General features: G+C 41.2%; 1 protein-coding gene across 1 annotated transcript in view; it reads left to right on the top strand.

The window, feature by feature from the left end:
* Positions 1-12,632: 12,632 nt before the first annotated feature.
* stox2a (storkhead box 2a) overlaps positions 12,633-23,480 on the top strand; it is a 150,141-nt gene continuing 139,293 nt past the window's right edge. The window contains exon 1 of the mRNA XM_017709049.2: positions 12,633-14,262. Within this exon, the coding sequence (XP_017564538.1) occupies positions 13,941-14,262 (322 nt within the window). The 5' untranslated portion in view covers positions 12,633-13,940. The remainder of the gene's footprint in view (positions 14,263-23,480) is intronic.

The raw sequence follows: 23,480 nt of genomic DNA, 5'->3' as shown, positions 1-23,480 counted from the left end.
AACTGTCAGCGTGTAGAATATTCGTTGACCTTCTGCTCCTAAACAATGGATAAGAAGTGCACGCTTCCTAGCATCAGAGAGCTCTTCACCCATGGCTAGTACATAGTTGTCGAACACTCTAATCCATGACTTGAACGGAACGAGTGGTTCACCAGCTGACTGGAGAAACGGTGCGGGTTGGCTTAAGTTCAACATCCTCGTCGCCATATGTTGTATCCCACTTTGATGACTCAGAAGAACCACGCAGTACGAGAACCAGTTAACTTTTAATGTAACGTAAAATGCAGTACAGTCGTTTCCTTTCGCGCACACATGCCTAGCCCTACTTCACTCTACTTCTAGCACAACTCTGAACTCTCTCATACCACTGGCTCCCCCTAGCGGTTATCCCCAGACACCACAGACAGTCTGGAGTTTCCCTCTGTGAATACTACAGCTATACACATTCTTGATTCGCCCTTAGACTTCGAAGAGATTTCTCTCTCGATCAATTCTATGCAAACTAATAAAGCACCTGGTCCTGACGGCTTTAACGTTGAATTTTTTAAAAGATTCAGTGATAGGTTATCTCCTCTTCTTCTCGATGTGTACAATGAATACTTGCCATCTGGATCTGTCCCTCCTACTTTTATGGAAGCATCCATATCTCTCCTTCTGAAGAAGGATAAGGATCCCACCTCCTGTGCTTCATATAGACCTTTGTCACTCCTAAATGTGGACTTGAAAATCCTGGTGAATTTTTTGGCTTTATGTTAGGAGAAGGTTCTTCCTGAAATAATTTCTTATGACCAGAATGACTTTAAAAAAGAGGTGGCGACCTTTAATAATGTCCACACCCTTTTAAATACGATTTTTATTCCTCTTTTCCAGAAGTGATCATTTCCTTAGGTGCAGAGAAAGCATTTGATCGGGTTGAGTGGGGTTACCTATTTGAACTTTTGCATAGATTCAGCTTTGGAGAGACATTCATTTCTTGGATTAAATTGTTGTATTCTTCCCCCATGGCTAGTGTTCACACTAACTGTGTCCGTTCTACATACTTTTCACTTTCACGCGGGACAAGGCAGGGGTGCCCACTATCCCCCTTGTTTGCCCTCGCTATTGAACCCTTGTAGATCGCACTGAAATCTCTTTTCATCTTTTCGTGGAATTTTTCGTTCTAGAATCAAACTGAAATTATCTTTGAATGCCGATGACTTTATACGTGACTGATCCAATAATTTCTCTTCCTCCTATTATGACACTCTTGAAGAGGTTTGGATCAATCTCAGGCTATAAAGTAAATTTACAGAAAAGCGAGTGTTACCCCTGCTTGGTTTAGGTATTTAGGGATCCATAATTCTCGAACTTTGCCCTCTCTTTTCCATAACAATTTCGCTCCTTTGATTGATAAATTGAAACTGGACTTACAAAGATGGAAGTCTCCTCCCTTATCACTTATTGGGAGAATTAATGCTGTAAAAATTTAATGTTATGCCTAAGTTTCTTTTTCTATTTCAAACTATTCAGCTACCTCTCCCTAAATCTTTTTTTAAAACTGGATCAGCTCATCATTTCTTTTATATGGGATGGAAAGATTCCCAAAGTGAGGAAATCCTTGTTGCAGAGATTCAAATTTGATGGGGGGCTTCCCCTTCCTAATTTTCTATTCTATTACTGGGCAGCTCATATTCAAAAAATCTTGTGTTTGCTCCATTCCCCAAATTTGCTGTGGGTTAAAATTGAAACTCGCTCCCTTTCTTCATCTTCAGTATCTGCACTTGTAGCTTCCTCCTTACCTCTCAGGCTTACAGATTTTACCATCAACCCCATAGTCCTCTCTACCCTTCGGATTTGGATTCAGTTTAGGCACCACTTTAAACTTCATCATCTTTGCCTATAGAAAACCATTTATTCCCACCCGCCCTGAATGACACTGCTTTTATTACTTGGCACAGCAAGGGTATTAAATCCCTTCATGATCTTTATAAAGATGGTATTTTTTGTAGCTTTGCTCAGTTATCAGCTCAATTCAACCTGCCCCCTTCCTACTTGTTTAGATACTTGCAAATTAGACACTGTGTCTCTTCTCTTTTTTTGGATTACATCCACTTACCTGTTGGATATCCCTTGGATGACTTTTTGTCTTTAGATCCCGTTCAAAAATGTTGTATATCCAACATCTATTCGAAGCTTGTTCATCTGGACCCATGTTCCATGAAAAAAATTAAAAGATCTTGGGAAAACGAGCTGGGCATTGCCCTAACAGACCAATGGTGGGATAAGGCTATTGCCAAGGTGTGGGTAAGTGTACCTTGTGCAAGATTACAATTGATTCAATTTAAAGTATTTCACAGAGTTCACCAATCAAAATTTTATCCGAACACCACCAACGACCAATGTGATAAATGTCATATCTCACCATGTAATCTGAGCCATATGTATTTTTTCTGCCCCACTTTACGCAAGTTTTGGCTAGCTTACTTTAAAACTATGTCAAAAGTTCTAGGCGTGGACATCGAAATGAACTTTTCTTTAGCAATATTTGGCTTTTCTACAGATTTACCCCTGCTCACCAGTGGACAATTGGACATTTTAGCTTTTACATCCTTATTAGTGAGGCACTGCATTTTGTTGTTATGGAAATCTCCAAAACCCCCTTAATTTCAAGGTGGCTTTGCGATGTCATGCACTTTCTTAGACTTGATAGGTTTACTCTGAGAGGCAATACTGCTGCATTTTACTTGAAGTGGAACCTCCTCCTTTCTTATTTCAATTCTCTTTAGACCATGCCAGATTACTGACCCCCCCCCCTTTTTTTATTATTAATTTATTTTTTATTATGTAATTTTTTTGTATATATTTATTTATTTATGTATTTTTATTTAGATATTTCCCCCACTTTATCCCAATTCTCTAATCATATATTCTCATATTCATTTATTGGGTTAATTGGGCTGTTTGTTTAGGGGTTATTAGGTGGGTGCCACTAGGGGTAAGGGTAAGGTGAAAGGGAAAACTTAATGGAGGGAGGGTAGAGAGGGAGTGGAAGGGTGTGTGGGAGGGGGGAAGAGAAAAAGGCAAAAGAATGGGAAGAGTTAAGAAAAAGGATAACATTATAATCCAAATTGGTCCTTTAATTCATTCATTTATTTGTGTTTTTATATTTGTGACCAAATACCAGATACTGTTCAGGCCTTTTCTTTTCCTTCATTGGATTTGTCCTGTTTTGCTTTTGCTGTTGCTTTTGGAAGCCCACCAATGGCTTGTGGTCTGTGATGGTAAATGGATGAAAGGCCAGGTAATGACGAAAATGGTGAACAGACCAGACAATTAGGTACAGCTCACGATCAAATGTTGACCACTTCCTTTCTGAAACTGAGAGTGTATGACTGGCATATGCAATGATAAGTTCCTTACCAGCCATCTTTGGAGACAGTACACCTTCGATGGCACGAAGGGAGGCACCCATGTAGAGTAGGAAAGGAGCAGACAGATTGGGAAAGGCCAAAATGGGTGGCAAGATCAAAGCATGTTTCAGTATCTTGAAGACATCTGCAGCAGCTGGAGACCATTCAAAGGGCACTCCTTTATGAGTGAGGTGATGCATAGGTTCAGCAATGTGAGAGAACCGCTTAATAAATCTCCTACAATAGGAGCAAAGACCCAAAAAGGCACTCACTTCTGTAGCTGAGTGAGGTATGGGTCATGATACAACCTTTTCAGTGTTAGAGGGGTCGGTCATGGAGGCGCCCAGCGCCAGCTGAGAATGCTGTTTTTTCTTTGTCCTGAGGGTGGAATGGAATTTGGCAATATCCAGCAATGAAATCAATGATGTTGAATACACAAGCACCAGCTAGCCTATCTACAGTGTCATCCACACAAGGGAGTGGATGCGAGTCCTTAAATGTAACCCCATTAAGTCGGCAGTAACCCACACAAAACCGGTGGGTGCCATCTTTTTTCCGGACCAGTACCACAGGAGCTGACCAAGGACTATGTGATTCTTCTGTGATACCATGCTCCAAGAGCTGGGTAAGCATGGGTAAGATCAGTGCGGCCATAGTCATAGAGGTGGGAGCTGAAAACATAAGCAAAATCTTTCAAAAGGTTCTCAATTTGTGGTATTTCACTTGCAGTGAGACACACATGTAATAGATCTACCACAAGAGTGGGGCAATCGGAGGTACTGAGACCAATGTGTATTCCTCTTGTGGGTGGCCTGATCTCCATGTGGAAAACACATGGCCTAATGCCTATGTAAGATTCAGCACATGCCACATTGGTATTGCCACTGTTAATGGAGACAACAGTCACTATTATAGACAGAGGGGGAACAGTAACAGGGGATGCAGCAATAGCTGCACATTGTAATGGAGCAAGGTGTTGTGGGGAGGTGAAATGCATAACAGTGTCATGTATCTGTAAATGTGCATGAGGTACAGACAGGGTGATACTATTTTGTTTAAGAAAGTCTCATCCTAAAATCACAGGGTGGTTGGAGGAGCGCACGATGTGAAAAATAAGGGATAAGTTAACATCACCAATATGCACAAGGACTGTAATACACTCTATTACATCCAATAAATGTCCCATCACTGAGGAAGCCAGGACAAAAGACTTACTGATGGGTTGAGAGGCCAGAGCAAGGACAGCTTTACAACACTGCTCAGTGATGAGGGAGAGGCTGGAACCAGTGTCTATTAAGGCATACTGTTCAGAGCCTAAGAGCGTAAGTCTTATGACAGGAGCAGGGAATGTGTCAACATTAGGGTCAACAGATTGAGGAGGGGCCGACTGGGCTGGTCAAGCTGACATGTGGCCTGCAATGCCAGCTTCTAGTAGTTTCCCTGATGCTGGGAGGAAGGGGCTACAGTATAATGTAGTGTGGAAAAATGGACAAGGCTTAGAAGTATTGGCTGTGTGAGAGGGGTGATGAACTGGGTATGAGTGAAGTTCCTGGGAAGGGGAACGAGTAGAGTTCCTGTCAATGCCTGGAAGGAGAGGAATACTCCCAGTACTCTGAATGCTGGTGATGTGTGTGATAATGATAAGGAAGAGGGTGGCGTGGTCTTCAAAGTTGGGCAGAACTGTTGTCATCGAAGGTGTAACGCTGATCAGCAGGATGGCCAGTCCACCCAGTTGATGGAGATTGATGATGAGGTGATGAGAAGTCATCACGAAAAGGTTTACTTTCCCTGGAGGAAGCATATGAAGAGGTGACGCAGCAGTCGATGCAGCTGTGCTGTTGTCTCACTCTGGATGTCCAACTGGGCTGCCATGGGTATTTGCAGAACATGGCAGGACCACAGGGTGAGTACAGTCTCACAGCCTCTGCTGGAAGTCCGCATGAGTCGGTTCAGTCTACGGTCAGTGTGTTTCAGATGTGTCTGCCATATTGGTGAAAAGCCTCAGCCACTAAGTTTAAGCATTTAAGTGTTCACCCTAAAACAGTGCTCAAGCAAGCTTTAGCTTGGTCATAGTCTGTTTCACTCGTAGGGGTAAACAAAGAAGCTGATGTGCGCTGTGGCAAGCAGCAGGTTGTATATCTTCGTCCGCCGTTTCACAATGCAGAAAACAAGCAGATTACAAGCAGCTCGTAGTATAAAGGTTTAAGCAGATGTGGGAAAAAAAACTGAGAGTCCACCTACTAGCTCTACAGTCCAACTTTCCACCAAAAACACTCAAAATGTCCAATGCAGTTATCGCTGGTCACCACTGCCACCAGTGTAAAACTTAAATTTCTTTTCTTCACAATCTTACTGAGACCTGGGCCTGTGGGTTAGTGCGGTCAGTGATAGGTAGTGAGGACAAGGAAACAAAGAAGAGTGAAGGACTCATTACCCCATTACAGTTCGGTGGAGCCACTTTAAACGTAGAGAGCACAACTGTTTCGGCTACTCGTCGCTACACATCAGAGAGAAACCATAAGGCTACATGTACACAGCAGGTAAAAATGGCCCAAATCTGTTTTTCTCACCAAATCTGATTTTTTGTTTGGCTGTTCACGTAATATTTTAAATGTGACCTGTATGTGACATCAGTCTGAACAGATCAGCTCCTAAATCGATCCACATGAGCAAAATAACAATAACTACTTCACAAGGCTCATCCAGAGGTAAACAAACATGACGACTAGTGAACACTAGTCGCTCCCGGTTTCGTCTTCGCCAGCATCGAAGCATGAACTTCCAGTGGTTGACAGCTGGACTCATCACCCCCAATGTGTTCCAGTTCGCCGTAAAAAGGGCGTGTTATTCGGCCAGGTCCACTTCTTTGGTTTGTGTCCTCTGTTTCTTTAAAATGTTCTCTGGCACTGCAGCCTCGGGCTCCTCCAGCCACTCGGCCGCTTTGTTCGAAACCTCTTCAAACTGCGATGAGTCTCATCTAAATTTTTGGTACTGAAACATCAGCCTAAATGTTTATGAGTCTCAGCAGTACAAAATGATGACGAATGTCGAGTTGGACTGATGCAAAAGTCGCATGAATCTGGCTGTTCAGACTGAGTCGCATTGCCGCAGATTGCATACAGATCGGATTTTAGAATAGAATTAACAACCATTTGTTACTGTGTAATTAGACCTCTGCATTTAACCCATCTATGCAGTGAAACACCCACATATACACGCACACTAATACACACACACACATACACACACACACACACACACACACATTTGCCCAGAGCAGTGGGCAGCCCTATCCACAGCACCTGGGGAGCAACTGGGGGTTAGGTGTCTTGCTCAAGGGCACTACAATTATGGACTGTCAGCCAAGGGGATCAAACCGGCAACCTTCTGGTCACAAGGCTGGTTCCCTAACCTCCAGCCCACAACTGCCCCCACATATGAAAACGTCTCAAATCAGAATTGAAAATGTTCACACAGCCACACAAATGACACATCTGTGTCACATATGATTTGGGCTACTTTTACTTGCTGTGTAAACGTTGCCTAACTCTCTGCTGCTTCTTCTACACACAAGCTTTCTCCCTTTTAACTCCACTTCCTGCATATACGTCACACTGATAGCTTTCATTTAACAGCAGCTAGTGACTAGAACATTCACAACTTATTTAAACTAACGGTTATAGTTGTAAATTATTGCTCTTACATTAGGCAATACAGGGTTTGTTATAGACTTCAAAGGGGTGAAGCCTGTGCCACTACCAAACTTTAGGCTCTTTTTTGTTAGTAAATCCTCTGTCCACCTTAGCAGATTGGTTGTTAAGATAAAACACATTTACTTGGCTTTTGATAATAAAAGAGAACAGTTTTGTCAGAGTTGGTTTGTTACCACAGTGTTAACTTCCAAGTCAACTGGGGAAATTCTCACATGACTGTAACATAAAAATGACAGCCCTCTTGACCAACGTTCATCCATTTTGTTGCAATCTTTTAAAGAGGAATTCCATTGATTTTTCAAACTTTCAGCACGATTCAGTGACTGACTTGTAAACCATGTCAATCAGAGATGTTTGATCTGAATGGTTAATTTTAGAGAAATTTAGACTTAGATTTCTTTACAAAGGAGGTGATAGTAACCAGGGGTCGCAATGCCTGAAACATACATATTTTATTCACAACCTTGTTTTCAAAATGGCTGGGACATTATGCAAATGGTAAATAAAAACAGAATACTATAATGTGCAAATCATTTGAACCCTGTGTTTAATAACTAAAATATTACAAAGACAACATATCAAATGTTGAAACTAAGAAATTCTGTTCTTTGAAAATAGTATGTCCATTTTGATGCCAGCAACACTATACTGTTCTTCCTGTGTGCATATAAGTACACAATTTAACAGCCAAACTTTTAAAAGCCAAACTCCATTCAAACGAATACATGGGAGTCAGGATATAGCCTCCAAGCTCCAGTGCTTTATTAAGCTGCACAGTCATGTACTGAATAAATAGGAGTGAAAGTATAGGAAAAAATATGAATAACAATGTACAGCATGAGTAATGCTTTAGAGCTGTAGTATGTTCAGTATTACACAACAGTACAGGATGACTGGAGAAGGCTACTGAATACAATGCTCTGCTAATTATGAAACTTATGTACTACCAGCTTAACATTTAATAAAAATAAGCATTTCAAATCTATGCAAACTGCACTGACAAATTATAAATCTTGTGTATAAATGGGTTTAAGCTCTGGTATGGTTTAACACATAGAGCAACAAGGAATAGAAGCTAAGATAACAATGGGATGACATAGGAATGAGGCTACATAGCACTTTTCAACAAAAAATATTTAAAAGTCTGAAAGACTTACAAATGATGCTTCCTACAGGGTAAACAGGATTGCAACAGATATTTCACAGGAAACAGTGGCAGCTGGAGTATCAGACCAAGCTATTTCCTGGTTTGCCCTAGCCGGGGGGAAAATAAAGGCTGCCAAACTAAAAGTCTTCAGCAGGGGGTGCTATTTAACATGAAATACAGACAGAACAACCACATTTCACAAAAGTTGGGACTTGATCATGTAATGCCAAAAAACACCTAGTGGAGCATCTCATAATTAACTAGGTTAATTGGCAACAGGTCAGTAACATGACTGGATATTAAAATAGCATCCCAGAGAAGTCTTTCAGAAGTAAATATGGGGAGTGTTCACGATTCTGTGAAAGACTACACAGGCAAATATTCAAGAATAACATATCACAATGTACAATAGCATAGGGGGTGCATTAGTGCACATGGTATTGGTGACTTGCACATCTGTGAAGGCTATGATATATACAGGTTTGAAGCAACATACACTGCTCAAAAAAATAAAGGGAACACTCAAATAACACATCCTAGATTTGAATGAATGAAATTTTGTTACTCTGTTCTGTACAAAGTTGAATGTGCTGACAACAAAATCATACAAAAATCATCCATGGAAATCAAATTTATTAACCAATGGAGGCCTGGATTTGGAGTCACACACAAAATTAAAGTGGAAAAACACACTACAGGCTGATCCAACTTTGACGTAATGTCCTTAAAACAAGTCAAAATGAGGCTCAGTATTGCGTATGGCCTCCACGTGCCTGTATGACCTCCCTACAACGCCTGGGCATGCTCCTGATGAGGTGGTGGATGGTCTCCTGAGGGATCTCCTCCCAGAACGGGACTAAAGCATCCACCAACTCCTGGACAGTCTGTGGTGCAACGTGACGTTGGTGGAGCAGATCACTTTCCACGGCATCTCCAGACTCTGTCACATCTGTCACATGTGCTCAGTGTGAACCTGCTTTCTTCTGCGAAGAGCACAGGGTGCCAGTGGCGAATTTGCCAATCCTGGTGTTCTCTGGCAAATGCCAAGCCTCCTGCACGGTGTTGGGCTGTAAGCACAACCCCCATCTGTGGACGTCGGGCACTCATACCATCCTCATGGAGTCAGTCTAACCGTTTGTGCAGACACATGCACATTTGTGGCCTGCTGGAGGTCATTTTGCAGGGCTCTGGCAGTGCTCCTCCTGTTCCACCTTGCACAAAGGCGGAGGTAGCGGTCCTGGTGCTGGGTTGTTGCCCTCCTACGGCCTCCTCCACGTCTCCTGGTGTACTGGCCTGTCTCCTGGTAGCGCCTCTAGCCTCTGGACACTACGCTGACAGACACAGCAAACCTTCTTGCCACAGCTCGCATTGATGTGCCATCCTGGATGAGCTGCACTACCTGAGCCTGGGTTGTAGAGTCCGTCTCATGCTACCACGAGTGTGAAAGCACCACCAACATTCAAAAGTGACCAAAACATCAGCCAGAAATCATAGGTACTGAGAAGTGGTCTGTGGTCCCCACCTGCAGAACCACTCCTTTATTGAGTGTGTCTTTCTAATTGCCAATAATTTCCACCTGTTGTCTATTCCATTTGCACAACAGCATGTGAAATTGATTGTCAACCAGTGTTGCTTCCTAAGTGGACAGTTTGATTTCACAGAAGTTTGATTTACTTGGAGTTATATTGTGTTATTTAAGTGTTCCCTTTATTTTTTTGAGCAGTGTATATTGCCATCCACACAACCTCTTTATCAGGGAAGGCCTTGCTTATTTCAGCAAGACAATGCCAAACCGTAATTATAGTATCAAACCAATAATAGGGTTTAAATTTGAGTTATAGAGTTTAAATGCATTCTGTTTTTAATCACATTTTGCAACAACACTTGTATTATGCAAACAGTTGTATTATGCGTAGTCCAAAGACAACATATCTACGGAGCCCTGCTGGTGACATCCTATATAAATAAAAATAATTATTAGCTTTATTATTATATTATATTATTATTATAACTTTATAATTATTAATATGCTTATTAACACATGGAAATGAGATCCGTGGCCATGATTTAGTAAGGCGCAGGAATGAGATCACGGCTTACTAAGCCACGAATTAGGATATCATTCCCAGGCTTTACTAAGTTGTGGCCACGCATTATTGTTATTTATGCAGGATGTGACCAGTGGGGCTCTGTACATATCAAATGTTGAAACTGAGAAATTTTATTGTTTCTTGAAAAATATTTCCCCATTTTTACATTTATGGCAGCAACACATTGCAAACACGTTTTAACTGAGGCAACAAAAGGCTGGTAAATTTGTGTAATGCTAATACAAACACCTGAAAGTTGATTTGTAACAGGTCAGTAACATCACTGGGTAGAAAAAGAGCATCCCAGAGAGGTTGAGTGTTTCAGAAGTAAAGAATATTATTTCTCAACGTAAAATAGCAAAGAACTCGAGGATTTCATGTTCTACAGTACATAATGTCATTAAAAGATACAGAGAATCTGGAGCAATCTCCAGAGGTATGCAAGGGACAGGGCTAAAGGTTATATTGGCTACAAAGAACATTGGTTTACAAAAAACATGGCTCTGTAATGTAAATCACTGCCTGGGCTCAGAACACTGTCTGTGAACAGTTCATCACTGCATCTGCAAATACAAGTTAAACCTCTACTGTGCATTTTCTAAGCCACTTCTCCCTCAGGGTCGTGGGGAACACAGTTTATATATATATATATATATATATATATATATATATATATATATATATATATATATATATATATATATATATATATATATATATATATAGAAAGAGGACACAGAAATGCCGCCACCTTCTCTGGGCACAAGCTCATTTAAAATGGACTGAGGCAAAGTGGAAATGTCCTGTGGTCCAACGAATCAAAAGTCTTTTTAGAAATCATGGACATTGCATCCTTCGGGCTAAACACCCTCAGGCTTGTTATCAGTACACAGTTCAAAAGCTAGTGTTCATGATGGTGTCAGAGGGCATCAGTGCATATAGCATGGGTGACTGGCACATCTGTGAAAGCACTATTAATGCACAATGATATATACATGTTTTGGCAACTCAAACGACGTCTTTTTCAGGAATTATTTATTTCATATTTAAAACCACATTCTGCATGTATTACCACAGCATGGCTCTATAGTAAGAATAGTTAGGGTGCTAAATTGTCCTGCCTGGAGTACAGACCTGCCACCCACTGAAAACATTTGTCACTTTATGAAACGAGAAATATGGCAGAAGACAGCCTAAAATGTTGAGCAGCTAAAATATCAAACAAGAACAGGAAAATATTTCACTTTCAAAAGTGCAGCAGTCAGTCTCTTCAGTTCCCGAACGCTTACAGAGTGTTGTTAACAGAAGAGGTGATGAAACACAGTGGTAAACATGCCCCCTATCCAAACTTTTTTGAAAGGTGTTGCTGGCATCAAATTCAAAATGGGCACATATTTCTCCAAAAACTTCTCAGTTTCAGTATTTGTTACCTTGTCTTTGTACTATTTTTAAATAAATATAGGGTTTAAATGATGTGCACATAATTGCACAGCGTCACAACTTTTATGGAAACTGCAGCATTTGTCAGCCCCCCAGACCTCCCATTCAATGTTGACCACAGGACTGCTGCTCTTTTGACCAGATGGTATATCACTGGGTGGTATATCACTCTCAGTACAACAGTAACACTGACATGGTAGTGTCTACGGTATTGGCACTAGTGAACTGCTAGAGTTTTTACACTCTTCAATGGCACTGCAGACCAAGAGCAGCTCTGAGGTCAGAAACGATGACCACCGATGTAGAGCTAGAAGACATAAGACAACAAAGGATCAACAGATGAGCTGCAGTCTTTACTGTACACCAGCAAGGTGGGGTAAGAAGGTGGGGATTTCTAATTAAGTGGCCATGATATTACAGTCCAATGACATTTCCATGGCAACTGATTTTTTAAGACAGACCAATAAGGTAATTGGGAGGAATATTGGGAGAGGAGTCAACCGGGCTTAGGGAAAAGAACTGTGACAACAATATGACGCAGCTGAGGGATATGTGGTATAGCAGCAACAATCAGATTTAGACACTTTTTATTCAAATTTCTTCATAACTGCACTAAATTGAAAATAAAACCAATTTTAATCAAACACACAGAATGTGACTGACTGAGCAGGTTTGAGGCTTGAACACAGGAGTCTTTCTCGCTTACACACTCTCACACGCTCTACAACACTGATTCAAGCTTCTCTGGCGTTTGGGTTTCTCACCCAGTATGGAGCGAGCAGCCAATCCCGGTGCAGTGGGCGGGGCTCGTCGAAAAACGGGTGGGTAAAAACCCTCCCTCTCCCAAACCTACTGGATTGAGGTGTACCGTGACCGGACGCTGACCAGTGTTCTACTCGCGTTAAAAACACCGTTTGATTTTCATTTGTTCTTTTTGCATGAGTATCATCGCCACCATTTGTCACACGGATCCCGTGTGGGGAGAATGGCAGGGAGAGGCGCAGGGCTGAAAAAGGACGGGCGCGTGAGGATTCATTGCTGAGCTGAGACGCGGCCGATCCGCGCGGAGACCGATAAATGCAGCCAGAGTGACCGGGCACGGCGCCGTGGCTGCTGCTTTTTACCGCCATGGGTCGAGCTCCTATAAGGTCGCCTGCATTCTGTAACGCTAGTCTTTTGCGTGCCTGCGTGCTAGAAGGCTGATTTAAAATGCTTGGTTTCGTTTTAGAACGCTTCACTACTGCGTCCCTGCGCTCTAGTACGCCTAGCTGGTGCGTGCTGCTTGGTTTATGTGTAACGTTACTTGCGTTCTAGAATGCGTAGCTGGTGTTACGTTGTAGAACGGTTAAGCTGGTGCATACCTGTACTCTAGAATGTAGGACTATTCCGCACCTGTGCTCTAGAAAGCCTGGCTCGTGCGTAATTCAGAATGCTTAGCTAGTACTTCCGATAGAACACGATCAGCTGGTGCGTACTTCCATTCTAGAACGTTCAGATAATGTGTAGTTATATTCATACTTATGTACTGAAACACTTAGCTAGTGCGTATTTGCGTTCTAAAATGCTAATCTAATTCTTAGAAGTTTAAGAATAAGTGTATACTTGGAAGATATCAACATTTTAAGATGAAACAGATTTTTCTGTTTACAGAATTCCTGTTTACTGAATTCAGAAGTACATTTGTTTAGAAGTGTAAAGTTCTATGAGCTTGCAAAATGTTGAATACTGTGGTGATGTTTGAAAAAAATGTGCAAACCTGTTTGTTTATGTTAGCTAGAAGTGAACCAGTGCACTAAATTGGTCTAATAGTGAACGAATTTGCGAGCCACGTGTAGCTGAAAGGAAAACAGTGATGTTGAAGTGCCTATGATTGCAGCGGATTGGACTGGTAGGTTACATTAGCCGATGTTCTTGCTTAACTGTACTAGCTAGCTTGCCAGTATACAGGGCCATTTTAATCGTTCTAGCCAGTGTTCTTAATAGAGTGCGCTAGAATCTATAACGTAAGTGTGCCAGCTGAGTCACACCATGCGGTGGAAGAGGAGTGTGAGAAGGTGAAGGTGGACTAGAGCCGAAGAAGGGGCTGGTGGTGGTGTGATGGAGAGGTGGTAAAGATTCCCACGTGTGTATACGTATGTGTGCACCTTTGTGAGTATACACAATGGAGCGGTTCCTGCAAATCGCGCCGCACTCACTGGCCATTGTGCTGCGGCGTGTAGGGACGGAGCAAGCAGCCGCTGTGACCGACGAGATCCAGCACCGGCACACGGGCTACGAGATCTTCGCCGACTTCAAGGCAGAGAACATGCAGCACTTCTGGAACAAGAAAGTGACAGAAGCCGTGCAGGAGACATTCTTTCTTGGTTGGATCGATGAGCATGTGCTGCTTATCCAGGGCAAAGAGGAGCATCTGGAGGTGCTGAGGGAGGGCTGGACACGTAGGGCACTCAAAGCACCCCGTGGCTTCGAGATCCAGTGCATAGGTGAGTGTGACAACACTGCAACAGCTTCCATTCACCACTAGGGGCGCTATAAGTGATTGGAATCCTTGAGTGCTTGAAATATATTAAGTCAACAAGGTTGTCTTTCTTAGACGATAACAATATTGATGTAATATATTTTAATTATGTGGAAATGTACACGTTTGAATCAAGTAATGCACTGACCCCTGTCTATGTCCACATAGACAGGGGTCCTGGAACGTTCCAGTGATCACAGAGGCCATCCATTTTTAACTAATTATTTGGTTTGCAAGCTTTTCTTAGGGTTCCTTGCACTTGTTGACCACTATTGCAGTCTTGATACTGTGGGAAATCAAATGGCTTTCTGTTTTTGGCTGCTTTAGACTGCTTTAGGCTAGGAGACATTCAGCTAGATGACTGATGAACTGTGCTTGCATGCTTTGAATGTGTTTTTTTTCCTCATGATATGTTTGAAGCGTGTATTATGTTGCAGGTTTTTGTATGTTGTTGGGTGATTGAGCAGCTGAATTTTAATGTTAATGGTTACAGCTCTCTTAACGGGAGGCTCTCTTAAATATAAAGATTTGTAAATTGTTTTTGGCATGTACTTACGGTTTTAGGGAAATCTTAATTGGTATAGAACTTACTTAGATTCTTAAAACTTGCACATCTTATACACATCTTTTGGAGGGTTCTTTAGGAAACAACAACAGCTGTTCTTTATTTTTGGATCCTAACTTATTGAGGACTAGGACTTGACTAAAATGGATGCATGGGCTTTGAAGTGTAGTGCACAGCAAGCCCGAGTGTTGAATTAACACCTGCAGTGATTTTTATACGGTTTAAGTATTCTTGTACATTTAATAAGAAATCCCAACCTTGTTTCTTCTACTCACTGGCCACTGTACGTGCTTCACCTACCCTATGGTGTACAATTAGCCTACATGTTGCTTTACACTTTCACCATTCACCACTGGTCAGTTTTTGGCCACAGGAACACTGTTGAACAGATACAGTTTGGGTAGTAGACCATTCTTAGTACAGCAGTGGGACAGGGGAGTGACTATTAGGTTGAAGGTGGTCCACCACCCAAAAATATCCAGCCAGGAGTACCTCTGTGGATAGAAACTGACAACTAACGAGGAGCTAGAAAATGACTGATTTAATCTGTGCATCACCAGATGGGCTATAGTCTATAACCGTACACCAGCTAGGTTGATCTAGAAGAGATGGGTTTCTAATTAGATGGTCTATGAAATCAAATGTGTTTTAATGCTGTAGATGTTATTTGAACACTGGGGATTTGTGAATACTACTGGCATCAGAGTCTATAGAGAATCAACAATAAATTTGAATCTCTAAATTTTAAAAAATTTAGTGTTGTAAAATTTATGTTCTAGACAGAGGTTTTACTGCTTTCATGTTCACTTGTGTGGACACTGCATACCACATACTAGGGCTGAATGGTTTTGGGAAAAAATGTCGGCCAAGAGCCACCTTTTTCTGGTTTGAGGTTTGAAGACTGAACTCACTGATCTAGACTGCCAGTGAGTTGTGGTTGTCATGTACACAGAACATGGGTGTTTAGTTGTTTCTGAGTGGCTGTGTCTACTGGCTGTTCACAAGCTCTGTGTTATTAAGTTCTCTTTACACTTAAAACTTGTTAAAGCAATGTTGTTGATAATGTAGGCGATAAGTAAAACTGCATCAACAGATGTGTCTTTTAAACAGCGGCATCCTCAAAGGTGATTCTGATTCCCAGCAAATGTGTCAACTGGACATGAACAGTCTTCTTATTGGAGCAAGTTTGTAGAATTCTAAATGGCTGACATTGAGACCAAACATAAAGGCTCACTAAATGATAAATCCACACAGAGAGATGGATAGTGTTCTTGCTGTGTTAAGGTTGAATAGATGGATCTAAAAAGACAAAGAAGATTACTACTTTTCTGTTCCTGAAGCCAAAGATAGTTTTAGTGACTGAGGTCATTTTGGTTCATTCAAATTTAAGTTAAATCAACGTTAAATCTGCAGCAGCCACTTGGCAATATTGTAAAAAATATATATCACAACACTTGATATTTTCTTGTTTCATTTTCAATACTTCAACACGTGTAGAGGGTTTTCTTCCCCCTTTGATAATTCAGTGTTTCATGATCCACCGATCATCCAGTTAAGCATGGCCAGCCTGGATCTCTTGCCAAGTAAATACGTGTAGGGGTACTTCAGATCTCAGTCAACCTTTCCAATTGCCAGTATTCAAATACTGAAATGAGTAACACAAGTGCCTTGATATGAGAGCATTTCCAGGGATGTGTCCCTAAGGATGTGAATAAAGAGTCACTGGATATGTGGCTGTATCACTACTCAACCAAAAACAGTGAAAAGATATTTTGCTTCTGTAAGTGATATCTCAACAAACATGTTGACACATCAGTCACTAAGGAGGAAAACCCATGGACATCACTATCTATCATTGCTATTAGCTCTAGTGTTGACCAAACATTTCCTCTTGACTATTTTTGAATGAACAAAAAAACAAAAAAAATTTTTACACGTGAACTTGTCTCTTTACTGCAGAATTTTGTGCTACTTATTGTTATTAGCTTGCTGGCACTTGTGCCCTGGTTTACCCTTTTTGTGTAATAAGAGTAAAAACTATGATTCAAATCAGAAGAAGTGCCTTTATTTCTTGTAGTTGACTGAATAGCTGTTCCGTATTTCTTATGGGTATTCAAATATCAAAATGATATACATATATATTACATATCCCTACATGAGAGCCTCTTCTAAATCTCTTTGTAATGGAAATTGGCCAGTGTTCTAGAAATACTGAGGATATGCTCAGGAAAGCTTATGATGCTGTAATTTATCATAACAATATGACAGTTTTATCACTTAAACCTTCCTTCCGCTCCCTGACATCCAGATGTAAATTGTGGTTTCCTTTTCCAAAGAGGAAACAGACTCTCTAGAACATTCTGCTAGATCTTCTGTCCTCTGTCCAAAGAAGAGGAGTGATAGGTGCAGTTCTCCTGCGTTTTCCAAATCACTGAAATGCTTAAAATGTAACGGGTGATATTCTATTTTGATAAGACAATTTATAAGAATCACATGTGCATATTTAAAGGAATTGCATAAAAACCTAATGTATATCAGGGTAATGAAAATAAAAAGTGCACTAAAGAATACAAAGTATAAATGTTTGTATTCTTCAAGAGGCCAAAATACAATCTAGTCTCCAAGTGTTGCCTGAAGTTAGAGGATCTGTTCTTTAATAATTTTGTTGAGTGAAGCATTCCTGACTTGTTCAAAGTTAAGACTCAATGCCATTCTTACCATATGGAAAGTACAATGTCTTCATTGAATGGCGTTAGTTTTTTGGATTAGCTTTTTGAGGCTTTTCACAAAGGGAGAGTTGTAGGGGAGGTTGGTAATAAGTAGAGTGAAATTCAGGTGTGTATACACACATAAATAGAGGAATAATAATAGTTAAAAACTGTAAAGGTGGAGATTATATAAGTAGACAAAAACTACTCTAAATCACAGTTGAAAAATCTTCTTTCAAAGTCTTGAATCGTTCATCTTGTAATGAATCGTATAAGATCTTCAATTTGCAAATAACTGACTAGTTTGTATCATTAAGCCTAGCTCTGAACTATTCTTTACAAATTTTATTTGTAAGCTAGATAACCAGAACCTTTTAACTGGAAATTTTCAGGTGATCCAAAATAGAGGTTGGCAATATGACAGTATTTGTTGGTATCATGATTAGGTTTATCACATTACATCACAATGTGTTTTTCTGAGGATATTGTGAGTGCTTGGAGTGTTCTCCAACTGATGGTGTATAATTAGTCCTGTTTAATTTGATCTTGTTTAGTGCTGGTTGTGAATCATTGAATAAAAATCACTGTATAGTTAACTGACCATAAATGCACTCACATTCTCTCAGTCATTTTGGCTTGTCACCCAAAACAATGAATTCATTTATTTTTAGTTTTACTTTACACTTTGGCTCTGTGGTTTGTGAATTTTTCCCCTCACTTCATAAACAGACTGCAACATTGTACTAGCAGGGACTTTCTAATTATTGTGACATCACATTTTTACCGTATTACCTACACCTATTTGAAAGTTGGCAAAGTTGGCTTTTGCCATGATTAGCTTGCTGGAATTTTGTTAGGTAGGGGAGGAATCGACAGACAGTTTTGTGTTTAAACGTATGTATTGTACTACAAATTTTTGTATTATGTTTTTCATGGGTTTACATAATTTCTTTGCATAATTTTCTATTGCAAACATACATTTCACAAACATGCTTTGCCAAAATCCATATTCTGTGTAGTGGTGCACAGCGCCATTCATACTCAATGGAATGCACATTGTAATATGAGTTTTTTTGGGGGGATTTAATGGACTTTTTTCCTGACACAATAGCATAGAGCTAAAATGTAGATAGCATAGCTAGAAGGTCTCCCCTTTTTTTTGGGGGGGGGGGGGTTAGGTTAAACAACCCAATGTCCCTATTCACTAATATACTATATACACACACACATGCATTGCGTTCCTCTTCCAGGAACCTGCACGAACTCGCGTATGGGAACCTGACCATTCTCCTCTCCTCTGGAATGTGGCAAATGCTGCTTTTGGGGGTCAGTTGAGGTTGTCTGCATTCAATAAGCCAGGAATTTCAAAAGAAGCACTGATTAACTGTTCAGTGCTTAATAGGGAAATATTCATGCCATGTTTTAGAGACTTCTCTTCAACATTAATGAAAATGTCAGGAGCATAGCATACAGCCATCAATGATAGTTTAAAGAAATCATTCATTATAATTGTTATTATAATATACTTAAATACTGATGGTTACAAACAGCTGTATAGTCCCACACACAATGTATTTACACCACAGAAGAGTGTTTATAGCACTTTGCTAACCTTAATAGCATTCTACAAAGCCACTGTAAATTTTTTTTGTTTATTGCCTCTGCTGTTGTCTGTTACAAGCAGTGTACGAAAAAGAGCATGTCCGTTTCAAACAATGTAACAGTCACCTGTGCCTATGCCCAATGTGCCCACATACTTCTGTGCATATTTTACATTGGCATTTGTATTAAGCAATACCTCCACTAAAGGACCGTCCAGAATGAATGTTTGTGCTGATGGTGGAGGTAATAATGTACCAAGTACAAAAGAGACCAAAGAGGCACCATTGTAGACTGTGCTGATCTGTGAGGCCATTAAATATTTTGTGACATGGGGGGGATTCTTTTTACTTCTATTAATAATGAGAGAAACTGACATTGTGTCTTATGTGAAATATTGGTACAGACCACCCAAACTTCATGTGGCCTTCAGATTAGCTCAAGAACAGTGTAGAGAGCTGCCTGATCAGCTGCATCCAAGCCTTACATCAGCAAGCACAATGCAAAGCGTCAAATGCAGTAGTGTAATGCGCCACCACTAGACTCTAGAGAGGTGGAGACGTGTTCTCTGTAGTGGCAAGTAACGCTTCTCTGTCTGGCAATCTGATGGACGAGTCTGGGTTTGGCGGTTGCCAGGAGAACAGTACTTGTCTGACTGCATTGTGCCAAATGTAAAATTTGGTGGAGGGGGGATTATGGTGTGGGGTTGTTTTTCAGGAGTTGGGCTCAGCCCCTTAGCTCCAGTGAAAGGACCTCCTAATGCTTCAGCAGACCAAGAGATTTTGGACAATTTTGTGCTCCCAACTTTGTGGGAACAGTTTGAGGATGGCCTCTTCCTGTTCCAACATGACTGCGCACCAGTGCACAAAGCAAGGTCCATAAAGACATGGATCAGCGAGTTTGGTATGGAAGAACCGACAGAGTCCTGACCTCAACCTGATAGAATTGAAGACTGATTAATTAAAGCAGATACTGCGAGCCAGGCCTTCTTATCCAACATCGGTGTCTGACCTCACAAATGCGTTTCTGGAAGAATAGTCAAAAATTCCCATAAACACACTCCTAAACCCTTGTGGAAAGCCTTGCCAAAGGAGTTGAAGCTGTATTTTTCATTTATAGATATAATATGTATATACACTGCTCAAAAAAATAAAGGGAACACTTAAACAACACAATATAACTCCAAGTAAATCAAACTTCTGTGAAATCAAACTGTCCACTTAGGAAGCAACACTGATTGACAATCAATTTCACATGCTGTTGTGCAAATGGAATAGACAACAGGTGGAAATTATTGGCAATTAGCAAGACACACTCAATAAAGTAGTGGTTCTGCAGGTGGGGACCACATACCACTACTTCTCAGTACCTATGCTTTCTGGCTGATGTTTTGGTCACTTTTGAATGTGGTAGCACGAGACGGACTCTACAACCCACACAAGTGGCTCAGGTAGGGCAGCTCATCCAGGATGGCACATCAATGCAAGCTGTGGCAAGAAGGTTTGTTGTGTCTGTCAGCGTAGTGTCCAGAGGCTAGAGGCGCTACCAGGAGACAGGCCAGTACACCAGGAGACGTGGAGGAGGCCGTAGGAGGGCAACAACCCAGCAGCAGGGCCGCTACCTCCGCCTTTGTGCAAGGAGGAACAGGAGGAGCACTGCCAGAGCCCTGCAATATGACCTCCAGCAGGCCACAAATGTGCATTTGTCTGCACAAACGGTTAGAAACTGACTCCATGAGGATGGTATGAGGGCCCGACATCCACAGATGGGGGTTGTGCTCACAGCCCAACACCGGGCAGGACGCTTGGCATTTGCCAGAGAACACCAGGATTGGCAAATTCGCCACTGGCATCCTGTGCTCTTCACAGATGAAAGCAGATTCACACTGAGCACATGTGACAGATGTGACAGAGTCTGGAGATGCCGTGGAGAGCGATCTGCTGCCTGCAACATCCTTCAGCATGACCGGTTTGGCAGTGGATCAGTAATGGTGTGGGGTGGCAATATCTTTGGACGGCCGCACAGCCCTCCATGTGCTCGCCAGAGGTAGCCTGACTGTCAATAGTTACCAAGACGAGATCCTCAGACCCCTTGTGAGACCATATGCTGGTGCGGTTGGCCCTGGGTTCCTCCTAATGCGGGACAATGCTAGACCTCATGTGGCTGGAGTGTGTCAGCAGTTCCTGCAAGATGAAGGCATTGAAGCTATGGACTGGCCCACCCGTTCCCCAGACCTGAATCTGATTGAGCACATCTGGGACATCATGTCTCGCTCCATCCACAAACGCCACGTTGCACCACAGACTCTCCAGGAGTTGGAGGCTTTAGTCCAGGTCTGGGAGGAGATCCCTCAGGAGACCATCCGCCACCTCATCAGGAGCATGCCCAGGCATTGTAGGGAGGGCATACAGGCACGTGTAGGCCACACACAATACTGAGCCTCATTTTGACTTGTTTTAAGGACATTACATCAAAGTTAGATCAGCCTGTAGTGTGTTTTTACACTTAAATTTTGTGTGTGACTCCAAATCCAGGCCTCCATTGGTTAATAAATTTGATTTCCATTGATGATTTTTGTGTGATTTTGTTGTCAGCACATTCCAATTTGTACAGAAGTATTCAATGAGAATATTTCATTCATTCAGATGTAGGATGTGTTATTTGAGTGTTCTCTTTATTTTTTTGAGCAGTATATATATATATATATATATATATATATATATATATATATATATATATATATATATATATATATATATGTATGTATGTATGCATGTGTGTGTATATATATTTATATACATATAATACAGACTGGATGTCAGCTTACTATCAGCTGCTAGTTTGTGAATGTTCAGCATTGATTTTGGCCCACTCTTCTTGCAGCCTCTTCCACAGTTCAGTGACTGTTGTGGGTTTCTTGGCCATAACTTTGTTTCCAAGGATTTTCTAGAGGTTTTGTATTGCGTTCAGATCAGGACTCTGGGCCGGCCATTTCATTGTTTCAATGTGTTCAGTTTCAAGGAACTGTTTTACCCGTTTTGCTGTGTGACAGGGGCCATTGTCCTGCATGAAAATTGCTGACTGATTGAGTGATGAACGCAAGGAAGGAACCAAGTGTTGTTGAAGAAGGTTTTGATACACTCTTATATTCACTCTGCCATGTAGCTGTATAAGAAGACCAACTCTGGCTGCCGAAAACGTCCCCCAAACCATGACACTTCCTCCTCCACCTTTCACCGACTTCTTTACATCACCTTGGGTTCAGTCTTTCCTAATGTTCCCCATCAGACCCAAATAAATGAAACTTGCTTTCATCAGTAAAGTGAACTCTGGACCACTTCTCCTCTGACCACACAACATGCTCCTCAGCAAAGGTTAGTCTAGCCTTTTGATTCTTTCTGCTAATGAGAGGTTTGGTCACTGCAGAGTGGGCTTTCAGTCCAAATGTTCTTAATTGTCAAGACACCATATGACGAGACAGTTCCTTAACCTGTTCAGTGCTGAATTGGCGAGTAATTCCAGCTGCAACATTGAACCGATTACCCATGGAGATTCTCTGCATTATCCTGTCCTCTCTTGCATTTGTCTTTTGTGGGCGACCAGCCTTCTTGGGGGAGTTTGTGATGCTGTAAAGATGCAATACTCTAGAAATCACAGACTTGGAACGACCAACTTCTCTTGCTGTGGCTAATGGGGTCACCCCTTTGGCCTTCATCTGGACAACCTGCTGCCGGAGGGTTTCAGTCACTTTGGAACGGCTCATCATCTTGCAAAGTCAGTGAAAACTGGAAAGTTAGGCTGCCAGTTAAATAGGATTTGTCAGATAATTAAGGAAATTAGCACCGGTTGCCAGATTAACACCAATTTTACAGTTACAGTTTCAGATCTTATTGACTGTCTAAGACTGTGAGGCTCCGTCAGAAATCAGTGAGGTTTCTTGCTTGATATTTAATATTGTATTTCACGTCCCACTTTTATCGCCCCCCACATGTCATGGAAGAGAACGCAAAGCTAGCTCAGAGACCCTCCCTTATATTTTGGAAATACGTCACAGTAATGCATACACAACAACACTTGTTCTTATAATTATTCTGAAGAGAAAATAATAACAAATAGGAAAATTCTAAAAACATTTTTTTAATAACAATTTATGGAAAAACTACACTGTAGATTTGGGGGATTTGGAGATCTGTTTGGTAGAAATATTATTTAATGCAAAGTGAGGAAGGATATTTTATAATGTTGTTTGTGCTTTAGTGTAAGTGAATTATCTCCTATTGCCATCATAACTTAATAATGGTTTTGCATTTG

Source organism: Pygocentrus nattereri, chromosome 5 (assembly GCF_015220715.1).
Source record: "Pygocentrus nattereri isolate fPygNat1 chromosome 5, fPygNat1.pri, whole genome shotgun sequence".
Classification (NCBI taxonomy): domain Eukaryota; kingdom Metazoa; phylum Chordata; class Actinopteri; order Characiformes; family Serrasalmidae; genus Pygocentrus; species Pygocentrus nattereri.
Note: the sequence above shows the minus strand (reverse complement) of the source record. Positions and strands in the feature narration are given on the sequence as shown.